The sequence below is a fragment of the Triturus cristatus genome, chromosome 12 (genome assembly GCF_964204655.1).
Source record: "Triturus cristatus chromosome 12, aTriCri1.1, whole genome shotgun sequence".
In the NCBI taxonomy this organism is placed as follows: Eukaryota; Metazoa; Chordata; class Amphibia; order Caudata; family Salamandridae; genus Triturus; species Triturus cristatus.
The window spans coordinates 665926811-665945147 of NC_140595.1; the positions used below are offsets into that span (position 1 = coordinate 665926811).

General features: G+C 43.2%; 1 protein-coding gene across 4 annotated transcripts in view; it reads right to left on the reverse strand.

The window, feature by feature from the left end:
* Positions 1-18337, reverse strand: part of LOC146780067 (DNA topoisomerase I, mitochondrial-like) — a 1246550-nt gene that overhangs the window by 1080586 nt on the left and 147627 nt on the right. For all 4 annotated transcript variants that reach the window (XR_014972079.1, XM_085637972.1, XM_085637970.1 and 1 more), the window contains exons 3-4: positions 3753-3912; positions 3613-3662 (exon numbers count right to left, since the gene is read on the reverse strand). Coding sequence is in view for 3 of the 4 variants with exons in the window: in XM_085637972.1 (XP_085494098.1) it covers positions 3613-3662; positions 3753-3905 (203 nt within the window). In the remaining variant the exon portion in view is untranslated. The remainder of the gene's footprint in view (positions 1-3612; positions 3663-3752; positions 3913-18337) is intronic.

Here is an 18337-nt window from a genome sequence, read left to right on the forward strand (position 1 = left end):
CCGCAGTAATATCATGGGCATATCAGTGTCAATTTGCTTTGCATAAGATGCTTAGATAATGATCTACACTCACTCATTCAGAAGATTCCATTTTAAACATGGTGGTAAACAGGACATTAACATGTGGAAGTCAATTCCTATGACACCTAATCATATACTCTTCAAAAATTTGAAGAAACTATCCTTTAAATCGATGTGTGTTGAGGCATCATAAGGCAGTTTTACAAAATTGAAAAGCATGGTGCCTTCTAAGGAATTAGCCACAACTTATTTACAAACGTTTTAGCAGTTTTCCACTACTTTGAGAAGGAAAATAAAATGATAGCCACAGGTGAACAGGTAACTATTGTCACCGAATCAACACTTTCAGGAATTTTAAATGCAATCCAGGAGTTTTGCTGATTAGATTAGGCCAATAGAGGAGGTCCACATTGTTTTCTAGATCACTTCTAAAAAGCTTTGCTCACTTTCAGACATGTCATACCCCACGGTGCACCAGTAACTTACCTTCGGTAACGCTCTTACTCACTTTGAAAACATCGGACACCAGACCGGATACGAAGATTTTTCCCAGCAATGCTTCTGGGAGCCAATAAGTAGAGCCATGAAGATTTTCGTTAACTCTGCACTGCCAGAGAATTGATAGAGCGGAGCAGCATAGATTTCCACCCCTTCGTGTCAGTTTATCAATCTTTCTCCTTCCAAGACCCAAGAAGCAGAGCACACCGAAAATATGCAGGTGACCATACCAAATTCTAATTTGGACCTTATTGTAATGTCCATGTTCCACTCAACAGAATGGGGGGTTGGGGTGGGAGGGAAGTCAGATATTTGGTTACATAGAGTAGCATCTCCACCATCAAGATATTGGATGGCAGTAACTTGTTCATTTGATGGATACTTCAAGCTGCAGATTCCTCACTTTAAGAATAGATACCACAGCAGTTTCTCCGCAAGTGGAAATGTCTGGGTAGTGGACTCAAACTAGAAAGTATTATAAGACTCTGATGGCAAAATGGCTCTCCCGCTGATCTGACAGTCAAGGCACTAGTGTTTTATCAATGTGTGTACTGACAGCCACATCACAGCCTGGCAGATGCCCAGAACCAGCACCCTCCTTGCCAATTAAATTGAGCCTTGGCCCGCTTTGAAAGTGCCTTCAGAACCTCCGTGCATAAAAGTTTGACAGAGAAAAATCCAAATTGACAAGGTACTTCTCTGCATCGTCTTCCCTATATTTTCCCCAGAAAACTTTACAAAGAGCTGGTCATTCACACGATGGTCTCGGCAAAAAGCTGTGCACTGGCTCAAAGGCATGCACATAAGTCACAACACTAAGTTCAAGCCAGCAAGTCAGACATTCGATAAAATGCATCACAACATGATTCAAGTAGAGATGGTTAAGAAGGTAAACAGTCATAGCCCTTGCAGGGTAAATGATGAGAAACAAACATCGGAACATTTGGACTGCAGTGCGAACAGTATGAATAGCACCACAACAGGCAACTTACTTTGACCAGCATAGATGGACTTTGACAAAGGGCATCAGGCTCCAGACAGATCAAATGAATTTAACATTTGCTGCTCAATCATGAAGGAGTAAGTTGAGGAAAAAACGGATGCCGTACCAGAACCTGTTCGAGGCAGGAGGTCCTCTCAAAGTGGCTGCCCAATCGGAGGGCAAATGTCCATGCTCAGCAGCTCCGCAGTGGGGCCCAGCAGCCCCTGTGGCCCTCTGAAATGGCCTCTTACACACTGGCTGTCTCTGTGTGATCTAATAGCAAAGTATAGACGTTGAGGGTGCAGACAATGGCTTGAGTTCGGACAATGGCATCTAAATTGGGTTCTGGCACTGCAACAGCAGTCTCCATTTCAGTGTTGGCACAGAATGGACTTGCATGGACCCTGGAGCCAGCGTAGAAGTATGAACCAGCATTGTAAATGTCTCTGGAACAGGTTTAAGATGGCACTGAGGAAGGGCCTGCGGGCAGTGGTCTGACTACAGCCACTTGTGGCTCAGTGGAGCCTGGATGCACACCAGAGGTAGGCGGGAGTATCTGGGGAAAAAAACTGCAGCATGATCTTTTAGGACATTTTTTGCTTCTGGCTCAAGACTGCCCTGTGAATTTGGGGCACACCAGGACCAACTACAGGTATGGATCAAATTCAGAAGACCCTTTTTGTGTATGACCTTTCGCTTGATGTCTTGTCACCCGATTTCAAGTGGCTGTACTGGCAGGTGGGTGGAGGGTTTGAGTTGTGCTTGATCTTCCTTAACCTATGGTATGTCTCCAATTTAACAGAAGACTTTGAGTAGGAGTTGTACTAACTTCTTGAATAGGCTCACAAACTGCAACTATTTGTGCCCCTGTTCTCATGTTTGGTGATGTAGAGCATTGCCTTCTGCTCCCAGAGTGCCTTTGGGTGCATGAGGTTGCTTTCATCACATGACCTTGAATCATGAACTGATCCCAAGTGCCATAATCACACGTCATGCAGGTCCATGTCAGACGTCTGCATTCTGCAGTTATGGCACAGCATGAATCCGCTTGATTTCCGGGGAGACATTATTGCTTCCAAACTGCTTGCATAAATTCTGATGTTGGAAAGGAGACAATGTTGGAGCACTCCATCCACAAAGGGCAGGAAAAGAAACAAAATGACATTAGCATATAGGGGTGTTGCTTATATGCAGCTCTGATTTATAACTTCCTGGGTGGTGTGGAGTCACCATTGTGTTACACTGTGCTACCCATCAGTGAGCTTGAACAGTGCTGAGAAAATTCTCTAGATCCACTCTGGCACCTGGCGATATACTTATGGTGAAGAGTCTGCAGTTAGAAGTATGCATCAGAAAAACTCAGTTTAAGGATTAACAAGAAAAATGATCAAATTCTCAAGATCATCACCCAAGCTATGGATATAATGCTTTTTGCCCAAGTTGATTTTATCAGAAACTATTACCCTACTGTATAAGCGTGATGACATACTGCATCTAGGGCTTGAGCACTTTCTACAACTAATAAACCCCTGCAGGGGCTGCAGAGGAATACCCCTTGGTGATGTCTAAATTATTAATAGAGCAGGAGAGGATATCTGCAGCTAATAACTCATCACTAGGAACAATACTTAATGTGCTTCAATATTGATGGGGTAGTAAAACCTGTAGGAGATACAGGACAAAAACTGATCAACTGGCCCCACCAAAGCAGCTGTTTTTCAAGAATGGCAAACCAAGTGGAGACCAGTATAGATTTAAAGTCACAAAGGAGAGCTTATTTGGGGAAAAACGGATACAGGTAAGAATTACAATAGTACAGAAAACAGAATCAGGGGCGCACACGTGGAGGAATATTATCTGTGAGGCTTGGTGAAATTTCTGGGTGATCAGGATATTGGATTGTACATTTATTAAATGAGCAATCAGGAGGTCATTGAAAACTGATATCCAAGGCTGCGTTGGATTCCTAATGATTTAAAGTAACTATACATGTGGTGCATTGGAGCTCCAGAAATCCCCAATAGTAAAGAATTTAGAGGAGAAGGCATCTATGTCAAGTGTCACAGCCAAGAAAACAAAAAATGTATTAAGAATTAGCAAAAGAAACATACCCATCAACATTCTCCTGCTTCAATCCACTGGATGAAGATTTGCTTTTTCTCTGAAAATAAAAGGAAAACATTATACAACTTAGAAATGGGGCAGATAGTGTACAGTTGGCATAATCAAACATCAGATTATTTGATACTACCTTTTCCCCTTCCTGTGTGTTGCCTTTCATCTTTAAGCTTTCATTTAGTTTTTCCCTTTTAAAGTCTTTTTCTTCACTCCGTCTGTCACCACTCAAGCTCTTTTTGGATACGCTGGACATTTTGGTCTTCTTTCCTTCAAACACTTCATCCATCTTTGTTCTAAAAAGTCAACAAAAGCAGAATGATCGAAGAGGATAGTTCCACGTACAGTTGATGTCACCATTATCTCAACGCCTTTACAATGAATACGAGCCAAAACAGGCTTTATCATATGTATAAACCATTTACAACACACAGTTCAACATCTTATGAAGGAAGTCAGTCTACAAAAGCTAATGGGGAAGTAATCCTTTAAGGTTCAGGAGGCAGTCAATGCCTTAAAAGTAAAAAGGAAATGATACTCTGCTTGGAGGGGGGGGGGGATGGAGCAGTGGTGGTGAGGGGGTAAATATATAGTATCTGTCACAAAGGATATATTCTCGGCTTGGGTTTGGGGGCTTTACTCTGGACACTGAAGGAAATGGAGCACTCTAGGTCAGTTGCAAAAAGAAATACCATACAATATCTAAAAATGAAGAGTATATGAATCTTCAAGAAAGGAGTAGACCTGCTTCTACAGTACAGTTCCAAAGACAATATCTTCAGAAGATGCTGACCAAAGTGGTACATTTGTCAGACCACCTGCCATTAACATGAAACAGAAGCTTTTTACCTGCCCAACATTAAACACATTCCCAGCTTTAGAAAATGGTTTGCTTGCTTCCCACCATCTCAGCACTCAGTTAGACCTAGAGCCAACCTCTGATTGTGTGGTGAATGCTACCAGTTTCACAATCTGTGAATCTTGTTTCCAGATCTTAAATGAGCTCACTCAAGGCACTTGGTGGTCAAGTGTCAGGTCTACAGAAAATAGCATTTTCTAGGGCAGCCTTGACTTTATTCACATGGTGCATGTATTTATTTTAAAAAGTCACTGCTGCAAATTACGCAAAACTTTTAAGTATCCTGTATCTCAACCAGAAAAACATATGGATTCCTAAGAGATTTAAAACAACAACATTTTTTTAAATCTGGTAAATTGAACACCAGGGCCATGGGACCAAAAATATAGAATCATCTACTTACCACTAGTTTTTAAAGCAGTGAACAATACAAGCAAGCTGGCTTTTTTGTTTATGGAATCAGACCATTGAGGCATTTTAGAGTGTCTTTAGGTCTCGCCTGAGACAGCGCTTTAGCGCTGCCTCTGGCGAGACTTATAGTAAGCGAGTTTTGGAAGTGCAAACAGTGCTTTTCAGGCCGCCAACTACAGTGCATGTGCGCCGGGCGCGCGTACCATTTGGCAGCCTGAAAAGCACTGCCTGATCACTTCCTTTGATGTCCTCAGTGAGCCGCGCGGCCACGGAGGACATCAAAGTGCACACCATTTGCACTGTGCCCGCCCCCACTCCCTCCTCGTAAACTTCAGTGCGCGCTTGTCATTTTTACACTTTAGCACTCGTGCTTTTGTGGCATTTGAACAGCAGCGTGTTTCCCCTTATGATTTTGTGGCTGCTAAAAAACATTGTGCTTCTCCTTTATAGTTAAATACTTATTTACGTCGGAAAAGGGCAAGTTAGCTTGTGTGCACGTTTAAAAGTTTTACCCACCTCCTCCCTCCCGTCTATGCCTGCTCCGTCCACAAATCACTCCCAGTCCCTCCCCCGTCACTACTGTTAAAACCACCCTTTGGCCTTTGATGTCCGCAATTCATTGTCATCGGTGTTTCTAACTGGCCTCCCCCCAGGATCGGCTCAGAGTCTCTGTGCAGACATGTTCGCAGCGTCGAAGCGCTTTGATGTTTTTTACCCTCACTCGGCCTGCATCTCGAGAGCCAAATGTGGGCACCGGAACGGGCTTCATGTCGAAGATCCTAACAGAGCATATTTACATGAGTGAGTAGCGCTACATAGCCGCCCTAGATAATAATAATAATAAACAGAATTTTATTAAGCGCACAGCTACCCCCAATGGGGGTCCCGTAAACGCGTGTTCACAGTGCTGGCACAACTGATTAATAATGTGCGCTAATATGCTCATTCAATGCAAAGGGCTAACGTGTTATGTATACGTTTTATACTGCACCACCCCTTTGCAGCTCAGCGCCTCGACGCACCCACAAATTTACATTGTGGTTGAAGGAGAAATCTGGATACATGTCAACACTCCCAGCTACTGTCCCCAATAGTGACCCATGACTGAAAGCTCTCAAAACACATAATCCTAAAACAAGCATTTGCAATGCAATAGGTCTCGCAGTTAAGAGTTTGAGCTATTGGCACTGTAAATGGCAATGCCTTTTATTTATGTGTGGGTTTTTAAAACATAAATAAAAGGCATTGTCATATACAATGCCAATAGCTCAAACTCGTATAAATGCGAGACCTATTGCATTGCAAATGCTTGTTTTTTAATGTTGCTTGTTGCTGCATTATATGCGTCTTCCGAAACTTTTTTTTTTTTTAAATAACGTTTTTTTTTGTTTCTTTACAACAGGTTGCCATTGCCTGTTTTGCATCTAACCAAGAGACATTTAGCTACTTCAGTTCAATGCTCCACATTCCATGTTTTCCTTACTAGTCTAGTTTTTGTCCAGCCTCTAGACCAGTTTCTTTACCAACATTTTCACTGAGTTGTACTCACCCACTGCTGGCATCAAGTAACTATTTTAGCTTTTCTGTTTTTGCACTCCATATTAATGCATCACTGTCCTTTCTCTTGTTCCCTGCCCCAAAACCCCCATTGTCTTCATTCCAATTGATGACCTCCTTTAAACCCTTTCACCCCCCCCCCCCCCCAGACTGCTCCATTTTTTATATACAATTGGCTTTCAGAAGGTCCTTGAAGCAGAGGACTACTACAGGTGCCACTAAATTGTCCAATTGTCCTCATTGCACGGCATCCAGTAAAACGATCTTTCAATAGTAAATTAATAAGTATACCAAAGAAATACTTCCATTACAGCCAACACGTTTGAGGATTTATGCACATGAAAGCGTTTGGCATCTTGGATTCATTTTTCATTTGCTTTAAGAAATATTGTTCTGAAAGGGATGATCTTGTTTACGTGTTCAGAGGGGATATTAAACAAATATAATTACACAATGGTAAAGATAAGTGTCACAAAAGGTGAGACCCATTGGCATCGACAATGGTTCTTTGGTTTAAAAAGGCTGGCGAGGAGGTATTGTAACTCAAGATGCATTCAATAATCCAAAGGTAACTTGTGCTGCCAAGCATAAGTACCTGTTACAATAAACAAAACTAGATTTTTCTCCTTTTCTTAGAGTTACACCTAATTAAAACATCTGGATCAGAGCTAACAGATTACATCATGAATTAGTAACACAACTCCAATATAGAAGGTTATCACAGATGTGGGGAATGTTCGGTTCGGATGGTTGCCGGCTGATTGAGGCCGTAAACCACGCCCCCGCCCCCTTTCACCTCCGGATGTCGGATTCACGCTGCAGCGGATTATGGACGGACGCAGATGCCAGCGGAGACGCTGCATACGGAAGTCACCGAGGACTCCTAGAACGGGAGCCGGTGAGGCCCGGGTGATTTCCTGCAGAAACTTCGCAGCTCCAAATCGAGAGGACAGAGTGCGGGCGCTTGTGTGTTTCTACGCAGGCAGGTGGTGTTAACCGGTGGGAAAGCTGCTGTTTGTTGTTCCTTTCTGGCCCTTTCCTCGCTTTAACTTAAGGCCAGTGCGAGCATAGACAAAATAGTGGAAAGCGAAGTGGACAGGGAGATCACATAGATGGATGTGGTGCTGCCCATCTGTTGAGCATAGGACGTGGTCTGCTGAAGAGACTGCAAACCAGACATCATATTGTACAATAAATATACTCATTGGACAGTTGGCAGTCTGCAATATTCAGAACTTTCTGGGCAGAATTTTGCTATTTATAAATATGCAGACATAAAAGGCTGGGGGAGCTGCTTTTGTCCCTAGCTGGCCCTTTACTCGCTCTTACCTGGATTTTGCCAGTACAATGTTATTAGGCTGGGAGGAGACGCCAGTCTGCAAGCACTCTTAAAGACACTGCTGAGAGGACCGGGGAAGGCAAGACAAGCCCTTAAGGTTTTTTTTTTTTCTCCTTTCTCAATACTTATAAGTCACAGTTTATAACCATCATACAGCCTGTGACAGCCTTGTCACCCGTGAAGCTCCGGGCCATCTGTTCCCAGGGAGAGCTTCTCCAGAATAGTGCTGGAATAATGTGGTGGACATCGAGGGCACATTAAGAGATTTTATTCGTGCTGTATCATCTTTCAGAGCTTGAACAACTTGAGACTTCTTGGGGCTTTCTCGCTGTGCCATCAGGGACCACCAGGTTTCTCACCAAGGGGGTAAGTACATGTGCTCTGCCTGCCTGTTGGTGCATGGGGCTCTGTGCACTACTTGGTTGAGGGTCGCTGGGGGAGTTCCATATGCCAAAGCCCCCTTTCCCTTTTTTTTCCACAAGATCTAATCATGGCTAACCTGTTACGGGAACAGCAAAAGAATCTCCTTGGCAATTTCAATATGTGAAATCTTTCTAGAAGCACTACTCCACCCCATCCCGATTCCCCAGCTCCGGTTCAAAGGGTCAAAAAACGATTTGGTCAAGCAGCAGCTCAGGCAATCCACGCCACAGCCCTAAGGAAAGATTTGGGACTGCTCCCAGAATAATCTGAAATGGCAACTTCAGTGTCTTCCAAGAAAGACTATGCAGGGGGTGCCTCTGCTGATCTAGACTTGAGTACCAGCCCGTCTTTATGGTTTCTCCCGGGGCAGGTCCCTCTACTCCCAAGATCCGGTCAATTCAACGACAACGACCCCTGGGGCTGAGGATGGGAAATCCAAGGATTTAAAAAAATATCCTATATTTTTTAAAGCTGTGTCCGGACTAACATCTGCTGCAGAGGGAGTGTTTCATCTTCAGCTGATCCGCCTCCTGACATTAGTAAGGATGGATATCTTAATGACAGCAGTCACCTTCCTCCACAACCCTCGGTTCAATTATTGTCTCCTCCAGGGTGGAGCCCATCTGGACTCTCTGTTCCCGTAGACGATGAGCTGGCTGTACCAGGTAAGATCATATCCTCTGTCCCTTCGGTGTTGCAATCTGAAACCAGCCTGGAACTGATCCAGGAAAACTCCTTTCAGGACAATAGATCCTTCACTATGCAGTGGGATGCCGAGAGTCTCCTCAACTTGATTCTGGAGGAGATCCAAGAGCTTAAAACCTCTCAATCTGCGGAAATTGCGACAATCCATGCCTGCCTCAGTAAAATCGAAGAAAACATGACTCAGGTCCCGGCACATCTTCTTGAGGTGGAGACTAGGATCTCACAATTGGAGGATCAAGTTTTAATCATAAATGATAAAGTTGCAGCCTATCAGAATCAAAAATGAGCAATGGAGTATAAACTGGAGGAATTGTAGAATCACTCCAGAGGCTCCAATCTTCGTATCCTTGGTATTCCGGAATGCCTTGAGGGCCAGCAGACATTACAGTGGGTTGACTCCATTAAAAAAAATGTCCTCCCGGATTAGAATGGAGATTTGACTCTTCTGCAAGCTCAGCGGGTGCCTGCGCATCTTCCTCCCAAATGCCCAATTTCCACTGACAATCCTTGTTAACTTTGGGGACTACAGGGTCAAGGAACAAATTCTAGCTAAGGCCATAAAGCAGCGACAGTTCACCTTTGTCGTATTGTCCCTGACATGTCTGCCTCCGCAGCCAAACGGCAGAAGGAGTTCGTTAAAATGTTTAACCTATTCAAAATTTCAAAGAACAGGGGGTGCAGGCAATGATTGCCTTTTACAAGCACTTTTAATTTGCTACGATGGGCAGAGTCCATGTATTTTGCAATGTCCCCGAAGCACATGAATTATTGCAACAAATTTCTTCAAACAAGCCTAATTGATTCGACTTGGGCGTGTAGAATTGTAGATATCATCAGTTTTTCATTTATCTCTTCTTCAGTTTTTCAGTCCGATGTTCTGTCCTTTCAGACAGTCTCTAGGGGCTGATACCGCTCTTTAGTCGCTTTTCCTGTTTTTTTCTTTTCAGGGGTGGGGGGTAGGTAGGCCGGTAGCACTTGGCACCAAGTCATGGAGTTGGATTAGCCTATTAGATGTGAGCAGGGACGGTGGTCTGCTCACCGTGGCTTACAGGGGTGGGGGGGGGGGGGTCACGGGGTGGAATGGGAAGCAGGAGGGAAAAAAGAAATCCATTTGTAAAATTTATATTCATCCAATTACTATTCATAAATCCTTATTTTGTTAGGGAAAGGATGGGATCATTGATGCCACATTTTTTCAGCACACCTTAGTCTACTTCGTAACTCCGTTAGGAACATATCGTGCTGTCTGCTAATGGATAAAAAGGAAATTTTGAAGGTGCTCTCTTTTAATGTTAATGGTCTTAACAATAAAAAGAAGATGTGGGCTTGGATCATGGATTAAGACAGAAAATCCATCTGTTATTCTAATTCAAGAGACTCCTATATCGGCTGGGAAGCTAGTAGACTTTCCTATGTTCAGGTCCTGGGCAGGATATCGGGGCTTCTCTTCCTCCTCTGCATCTCATAGCGGCACAGCGATCTTCTTGGGTAAAAAAACTCCAAGCAGAGGTGGTCAATTCTGTAAGTGATCGGAGTGGAAGGTGGTGTTGGGCTACCTTCAATCTGGGGATTCGACTTCTAACTTTTGCTAGCATCTATGCCTCAGTAGAAGACCATCCTTCACCATATGAAGAGCTTTTCCAATCTGTAATTCAAATTCCTGGTGAAGTGATTATAGGGGGAGATTTTAATCTTTTAATGAACCCTAAAATTGATTCCTCAGTCATTTAAAAAAAAAAATTCAAAGCGAAGACTTGAGTTATTCAAAATTATAGAAAGACTTTGGACATAATTTACCCATGGAGGGCAGCATCCCTGACCAAGATACCTGTTTTTCGGGTAGATTTCACACTTCCTAATGTATTGATTTCTTTCTCATATCTAATTTTAGCCAGCAGAGAATTCTTCCGAACGGATTCTCAGATCATGCCATGATCATTCTTGAGTTAGTGTCAGGCAAATACTGGACTTATTCCAAACGATAGACTTTAAATAGGCAATACCTATCAAAAGAAAGCTGGGTGCTTCTCGGTAAAACAGATAAATGAGTTTGAGCGAAATCATGGTACGGCACCTCCTCATATTGTCTGGAACTCGCTTAAGGCATAAATAAGTGGACTAGCCATTGGGAAAGATGACGAAAAAAGTGAAGAAAAAAAAGCAAAATCTAGAGCAGAAGGTACAAATGTGCTATGATATCTATCTTAGTAGCTCCACGGTCCTCAACCAACGGAAACCAGACCAGGCTAAACGGGATCCTAGCGAAGAATATTATGTTAAATGTGAATCCTCTCAAAATAACTATAGGCAAAAGGTATAGAAAGAGAGTATCTACACCGGGCGGTTCCTTACATGGCAGGCCAGGCAGCAAGCAACCAGATTAGTACATTGAGATGCCCTATAACTGGTATCCACTTCGATGATCCAGTGGTCATAGGGATATAATGTCACACCATTACAGGAATATCTATGACCAACAACAGTCTCTTGAAAAGACATCCTTGGAGAAATTTCTCCAGAGACATGAAATGCAGGTACTCTCCGAGGTCGATAAAATGAGAATGACAAATCCTTTATCTAAAGAAGAACTGGGGGATGTTATCAAAAATCTTTCAAATGGCAGAGCCTGTGGCCCGGATGGTTTTTCGGCTGAATTTTTAAAAACCTTTTTGAGTGCCATTCTTGAATATCTTTTGTCGATCGCAAATTCAATTTTAGAGGACGGTCCAATACCATTTTCATTCCAAAAAGTGAATATAGTCAGTTTTTTGTAAAAGGGAAAAGATTGTGAAGACCCTAGCTCTTATCGCCCTATCACTCTTAAATTCTGATTATAACATCATTACTAAACTTTTAGCCAACCGATTCAATGTAATACGCTCGCACCTGATCCATTCCGATCAAAATGGTTTTATCACAGGGAGACAGCTTGGAACCAATATGCATTATTTGGCCGAAGCACTGGATTATTTTGAGACCCAGAAGATACCAGCTTTGGTCCTTTTATAAGACGCCGAGAAGGCATTTGACCTTGTGGTCTGGAAGACCTTATTTTGTATTCTTTTAAACTTCGGTATACCTAGCAAAAAACCAGGGCTCATTTAGAAAATGTACCTAAATGCTGAAGCCAACATTATTAATGCCTCTGAGGCAGGCCAAATTAGTGTCAAACGGGGGACTAGACAAGGTTGTCCACTGTCCCTGGTGCGATTTGCTTTTTTTATTGAGCCCTTGGTGATAACCATCCGAAAAATGCAGATATTCCTCCCCGTCTATCAACTATGGGGAAACTTAAATTATATGCAAGACGAGGGGGGAACAAAATAGCTAGCAAAAAAGACCTCTAATCTGAGCTATTTTTTACAGTTCGGAGATTCGGGCCGAGAAATAAACTCCCATATAGCTTTTTGGTTTAGTATTTAGACAGGGCAGGATATCAGCGTGTAAAACATCAGGCTTACAGCCACACTGGATTATTTCAATTTTTTTGTGTTGATTTTATATTCACTGAGCAACTCAAACTGCTCAAAAATCTCAAACTTTTGCTTGGACCTCCTTATCTCCCTTTATAATTCGCATGATATCTAGCAAAAAAGACCTCGCATCTGACCTATATTTCTTTAAATGCGACCATAAAAGGCTCAGAATTGGCACAAACCCAACATCAATATTGAACAGAACTATCAAAAATAATTGTTGTTTATTTTATTAAACTTCTAAGATATTTTCTTTAAACACGAGTTTGTTTTATTTATTTCTTTAGACACAATTAAAAAAAAAGTGTCATTGTCTGTACGTACATTTACTCAAGAATTATGTATAATAAAGTATAAATCCTTTAGATAGATAACACATAACCCCACAAAAAACCATCAACACATCATTCTTACCATTCAAGCCTGCTCATTCAACCTACATTCATACATAAAAAAAAAGATTCAGCCATATCAGGGATCCAATATGAATCTACTTGGGACAAATACTATAATTGTTGGTGATAATAAATCACATCCATCAAACACTTCTGATGAATTTGTCTCATGGACCACTCCTCATATGTATTGTTGGTCTACGCGCATTTCAGTGGCAAAACCACCTTCCTCAGGACCAAGGAAGATATAAAAATGAATCTCAAATAGAGAAGCCAGGGGTTATCTGTAAAATAATCATCTAAATACAATGGGTTTGACATAAAATATACAATTTCTGACCAAAACAAACTGCTCTTCATAACCAGGTTGGTGGTACCTAATTTGTATCCTCCATCGTGCACCGTGCGCCAGTACTGTGTACACTTCCAACTCATACCATCATGTGTACATGCTCTCAATACATGTGCATGAAGTGACGTGAAAAGCATACTAGTTGAAAGTTAGTAAAGATTTCTATTAACAGACCTCTACCATATTGCTAAATACATGCAAAGCTACATAGTTTAGGGAGAACAAAAAGAGGAAAGTAGAAGAAAGAAAAGAGAAAGAAAGGAAGGAATTAGGATACTACTTTAACTGAAAATGTGGTAAGGTATCGTAGGCCTTATCTACCTTTGGCCAAACAAAACCAGTAACCACGTTCCGCATATGTCCACAGTATTATTGGCTGATAGGACACAAGCTGCCATGGGCAAACGTATCAGCTCCCATTGGGGAAGATGCTAATGTCTAAGAACGAGAAGAAACCGTACCAATGTTAGATATTTAAGGGACTAAAAGACTGTGTATAAAAAAGGCATCCTCTGTTATTAAAAACTACACATCTTACACTCTCGGACACCTATTGCGCTCCTTCATTAGTGCAAAATGGAACGGAAAATCCGGGCCCTTATTTTTCAGTTCAATTTATACGAGGCTTCCAGCATACTTCGCACCTAAGGAGGAGAAATATCATAGTCTTAGCCCCAGGTATTTGCAAAGAATTCTAAAGCATGTACGAGTCATTCAACATATATCCTATTGCTCTCCTGTAAAGCTGCCAGAGTCAGGGTATGGCCGAATAATGACCTCCCACTCGGTTGAAAAGAAATATATATGTATGTATTTCTACTCATGCCACATTGCGTTTGAAACAGTGGGCGCTTCTCTTGATTTATTACTTACAGAGAAAAAATCTATCTAAACTGGTCTGCCCTGCAGTACAGTACTGTACTGGATAATTACGAAATAGTAAAACCTAAAGAAATGGCCGCCCCCGTACGTTCTCTCTGCTGCATAAGAACAGGTGCTGGACCACCCAATCTCCCACTCGAGTTCTTACCTCAGTATCTGGCAGTTCTGTCAGAAAACACATTGTCTCCTGCTCTAAACATGGACCGGTCACGGTGTTTTCCAAACACCCGCAGCTCGGATCCTTAAATGTTTTTATTTATTTATTTTTATTTTAGGAGTTTTATATAGCGCTAGCTGGACCCAAGGGTATCAGAGCGCTTCACAGTATGTACAATTATGTGCAAATAGACAGTACAGACATTCTGGTAGAACATGAGGGTTTGAGCCGGATATAGGTCGGACAAAGGAGCGAACGAGCAAAGGTGCATGTAGGGTGTCGATCAAACAAGACGAGCATCCAAAAGGTTTCCTTGTTCAAACAGGACGGGTGTCCAAGAAGTTTACTTGATCCGGGTCAGTGTCAACGGTCACAAAATTGAGGTAAGATGGAGAGCCGGCTAAGGTACTTCCTTGGCTCTGATCGGTTCGCTCGAGAGCGGTCGAGGAAGCGGACTTTGAGCAGGTTTGTGAATTTTGGAAACAAGGGGGTCGTTCTGATGTGGGGATAGATAGAGATACTTTGGGCAAAAGGATCATTTTCACTACATTACAACGCCCCACAAGCGACAAATGTAAATTATGCATTCTATCTAGATCTTTTTTAGCATTAGATATTATTGGCTCGATGTTCCTGTCCACATTCTTACCCAAATCCGCCGATATGTTGATCCCTAAATAGATAGCGGAGTCAACAACCCGTATGTCATTGCACACGGCCCCCTCATTCTTGATTATCTGAGATTTAGGCCCATTTAGCGCATATCCTGACACCTGACCAAAAGCGAGAGCTTCTGACTCCACTACAGCTATGGCATTTGCAGGTGATTGAGTCACTAGAGCAATGTCGTCTGCATATGCCAAGGTTTTATATTCTAAGCCATGAACCTTTATAGGGGGAATCCCACAGTTTACCTCCAACCTACGAATTAATGGATCAATATATATCGCGAAAAGTAGTGGTGAACATGGCCATCCCTGGCGTGTGCTGCGTTTAATTTGGAAGGGTGCGGTATATCCTCCATTAACTGAGACGAGCTGTGGGGTCTTTATACAGAGCCTGAATTGCTTTAACAAATCCCCCCCAATACCACTCCACTTCAAAGCTGTCCAAAGGTAGTCCCAGGAGACACGATCAAATGCCTTTTCTGCGTCCCATAACATGACCGCCATGGGTTCTCCTGAGACTTCGGCGGCATCGAAGAGAGTGATAACCCTGTGGACATGCTGCGTAGTACCTCTCCCAGGGATAAAACCATGCTGAGTGGGACTAACCATCTTACCTATGACCTTACCGAGCCTGAAAGCCATGGCTTTGGAAAAGATTTTTGCTTCAGAATTCATTAGAGTTGTTGGCCTATAAGACCCTGGTTCTGTAGGCAGTTTCCCTTTTTTAAAAATAACTACTATATTAGCCCCTGCCCAGGAGCCCGGGACGGAGATACCCAACTGGGCCTGCTGTATTGTTTCAATTAAGTCGGGACTGATTGCCTCCTGGAAAACTTTATAAAATTTGAGGGGAATCTGATCGGGCCACGCGGCTTTACCCGATGGGAGGCTACTCAGAGCCGTAAAGATCTCTTCGGCAGCCAAAGGTGCTTCCAACACCTCCCTATCTCCATCGGTGATTGATGATGCAAAGATGTCCCTAAGATACAAATGGATTTCCAGGAGATCTTTCGGCTGCTCTTCGTTATATAGGCTAGCATAGAATTGCCTAAAAAGCTCTTGAATCCCATCCGGGTCATTAACTGTACCACCCTTTCCATCCGAAATCCTCTTGACCTCCCAGATAGCCGCTTTCTGTCTCGTACGTACCGCTAGTGTATGCCCAACCCACTCGCTTAACTCATAGCTTTGCTCCTTTCTTGCCAGGAAAGTAGCAGCCGCTTTGTTAGCTATATTCTCCTGAGCTTCAGACTTTGCCCATGTCATTTTAAGCACAGCCTGATCCAGAGGTGCCCCTAATACAATTGCTGTATTCAATTCCTCCTCTGCATCAGCAACTGCCTGGGACAATTTTTTAGATCTTAATTCCTCCTGTTTCTGTCTATGTAAGCTAAAGCACAGCGTCTCCCCTCATAAACCCGCTTTAAAAGCATCCCAGGCCACCCCTGAAGAGGTACTACCTCTATTAATGTCCCAGAAACCTACTATCCATTCCTTCATATGCTGCACATATCTTGCGTCTTTCAAAGGTCCATACACGCTCAGGCCTAGTCGCCCTAATTTCTACTGTTAAAACTATAGGGTTATGGCCGGAAATGATCCGAGGTAATTTCTCAATCTGGCATCTCGACAACCGTGAGTTCGATGTAAAAAAAAAAAAAACTCAAGCCCAACACAAACCTTGAGTAGCCGAGTTGTAAGTGCTACCAAGATCATTGGGCTTCAAACATGCCCACACATCTGTTAGAGAGTTATTCCGAGCCAGGTTAGCGATTGCTCGGAAAGTCCTTTTCTGTCGACCCACATATTGGTCCCCAGTCTCCGTCCACAACACCCCGTCTCATTAAAGTCTCCACACAGGATAACTGGTATAGGCCAGGAGGCTAGCTCTAGGTCTAAAAATTCAAATATATCAGGGTCATCCACAGTAGATCCATACACTGAATAAAAGGTAAACGTTTCGCCATTTATCATACATTCCACCAAATCCCATCTGCCCCACTGATCTTCCATCTTTCTTTTTACTGTAATATCACTTCGCTTAGAGAGTATAGCAACTCCTCTGGTTTTAGCCCCCTGCTTTGAATTTGCAATCAAATAAAACCCCAACGGCTCCATTAGACTCTCCTTTATACCCTCTATGTGCGTCTCTTGCAAGCATAAGAAATCCAACCGCATCGTTCTTAGAATTGCTGAAACCCATTGTCTTTTAACTTGATCATTCAGGCCACATACATTAACTGAAGCAATTCTTATACTCATTAAAACACATCAATCAACTGTCCCAACCATTTACCCTCTAATTCAGTACTTAAACTCCCCGTCTGAGCTCCCTCTTTCTTTGTTTTTTGTTACTTTGCTACACCTCGTGTCCACCCAAAAATCTCAGATGCCGTGCTGTGCCCTACCCCCCCTCGAGCTTTTCCAGTACCCCACCCACCCCTCAGATCCCTCCCCCCCCAGACACTCTCCCTCCCCCCTCCCCCCTTATGTGCAAATAGGTCAGCAATGACCTGTGTGTGACAGCTTGAACCCGCAGCTGGGTCGCAGCACCCCACCTTGTGCCCTCCTTAATTCCCCCTAATAAATTCATGTTTCTCATTAACAAAGTGGTTGGACCCCTCCATTACCCCCCCCCTTCTGCCCCTTTAATTCAGACATATATATTTGAGCCTTAATCTACGAGAAAAACATTCAGACTTGCCCCTTGACTATTACTTTGAGCCGTGCTGGATACAGTAGATAGGCTTCACAACCCAGGCCCTGAAAAAGAGCAATCATCTCTCTTAGCCTCCATCTCCTTTCTACTGTGGCATGACAAAAGTCCGGGCGGGCGAAGACTGAAGTACCTTCAAATGTTCGTCTGGCATCCGGCCTTGCTTTGTCCATAATTACCTGCCTGAGAAGATAGTTGCTGACATACACAAGGATCGCCCTAGGCCTATCAGCTTGAGTCGCTGCATGCCCTTTCCTTTGGGTCAAAGGGAATCGGTGTGCTCGCTGCACCTCCTTCTCTCAATTCCAGGAGGCCAGCTCGGGGAAGGCCCCCTTCAAGAGGGAGATTCCTCCCCCTTCAATCCCTTCTGCCACCCCCAGTAATCTGATATTATTCCGTCTGACGGTTCTCAAAATCCTCGAGCTTCCACTGGACATCCTCCACCGCCTTCTCTGGTGTCTCTTTAAATGCCTGCCACTTGTTAACATCGTCCTCTAGTCTTCCGGTTCTCTCCTCCACCTGGTAACTGTCTACCATATCATACAGTTTATTCATCTTTCTGAATGAGCCCTGTATTTTCTTTGTTGCCCGTTTCGCTCTCCGGCTCTCTGACCTGGCTTCTCCCTGCATCTGTTTAGGCATAATATAAAAGCAGATCCATTGAAGGAGTCCGTGGTGCACTGCCCGGGTTGTTAAGCCCCTCTTGCACAGCTATTGCTCCATCTTCCCGATATAGCTGAGACGTAGCTGAATAGTCCCATAGAAGCTTTCTAGCAGCATC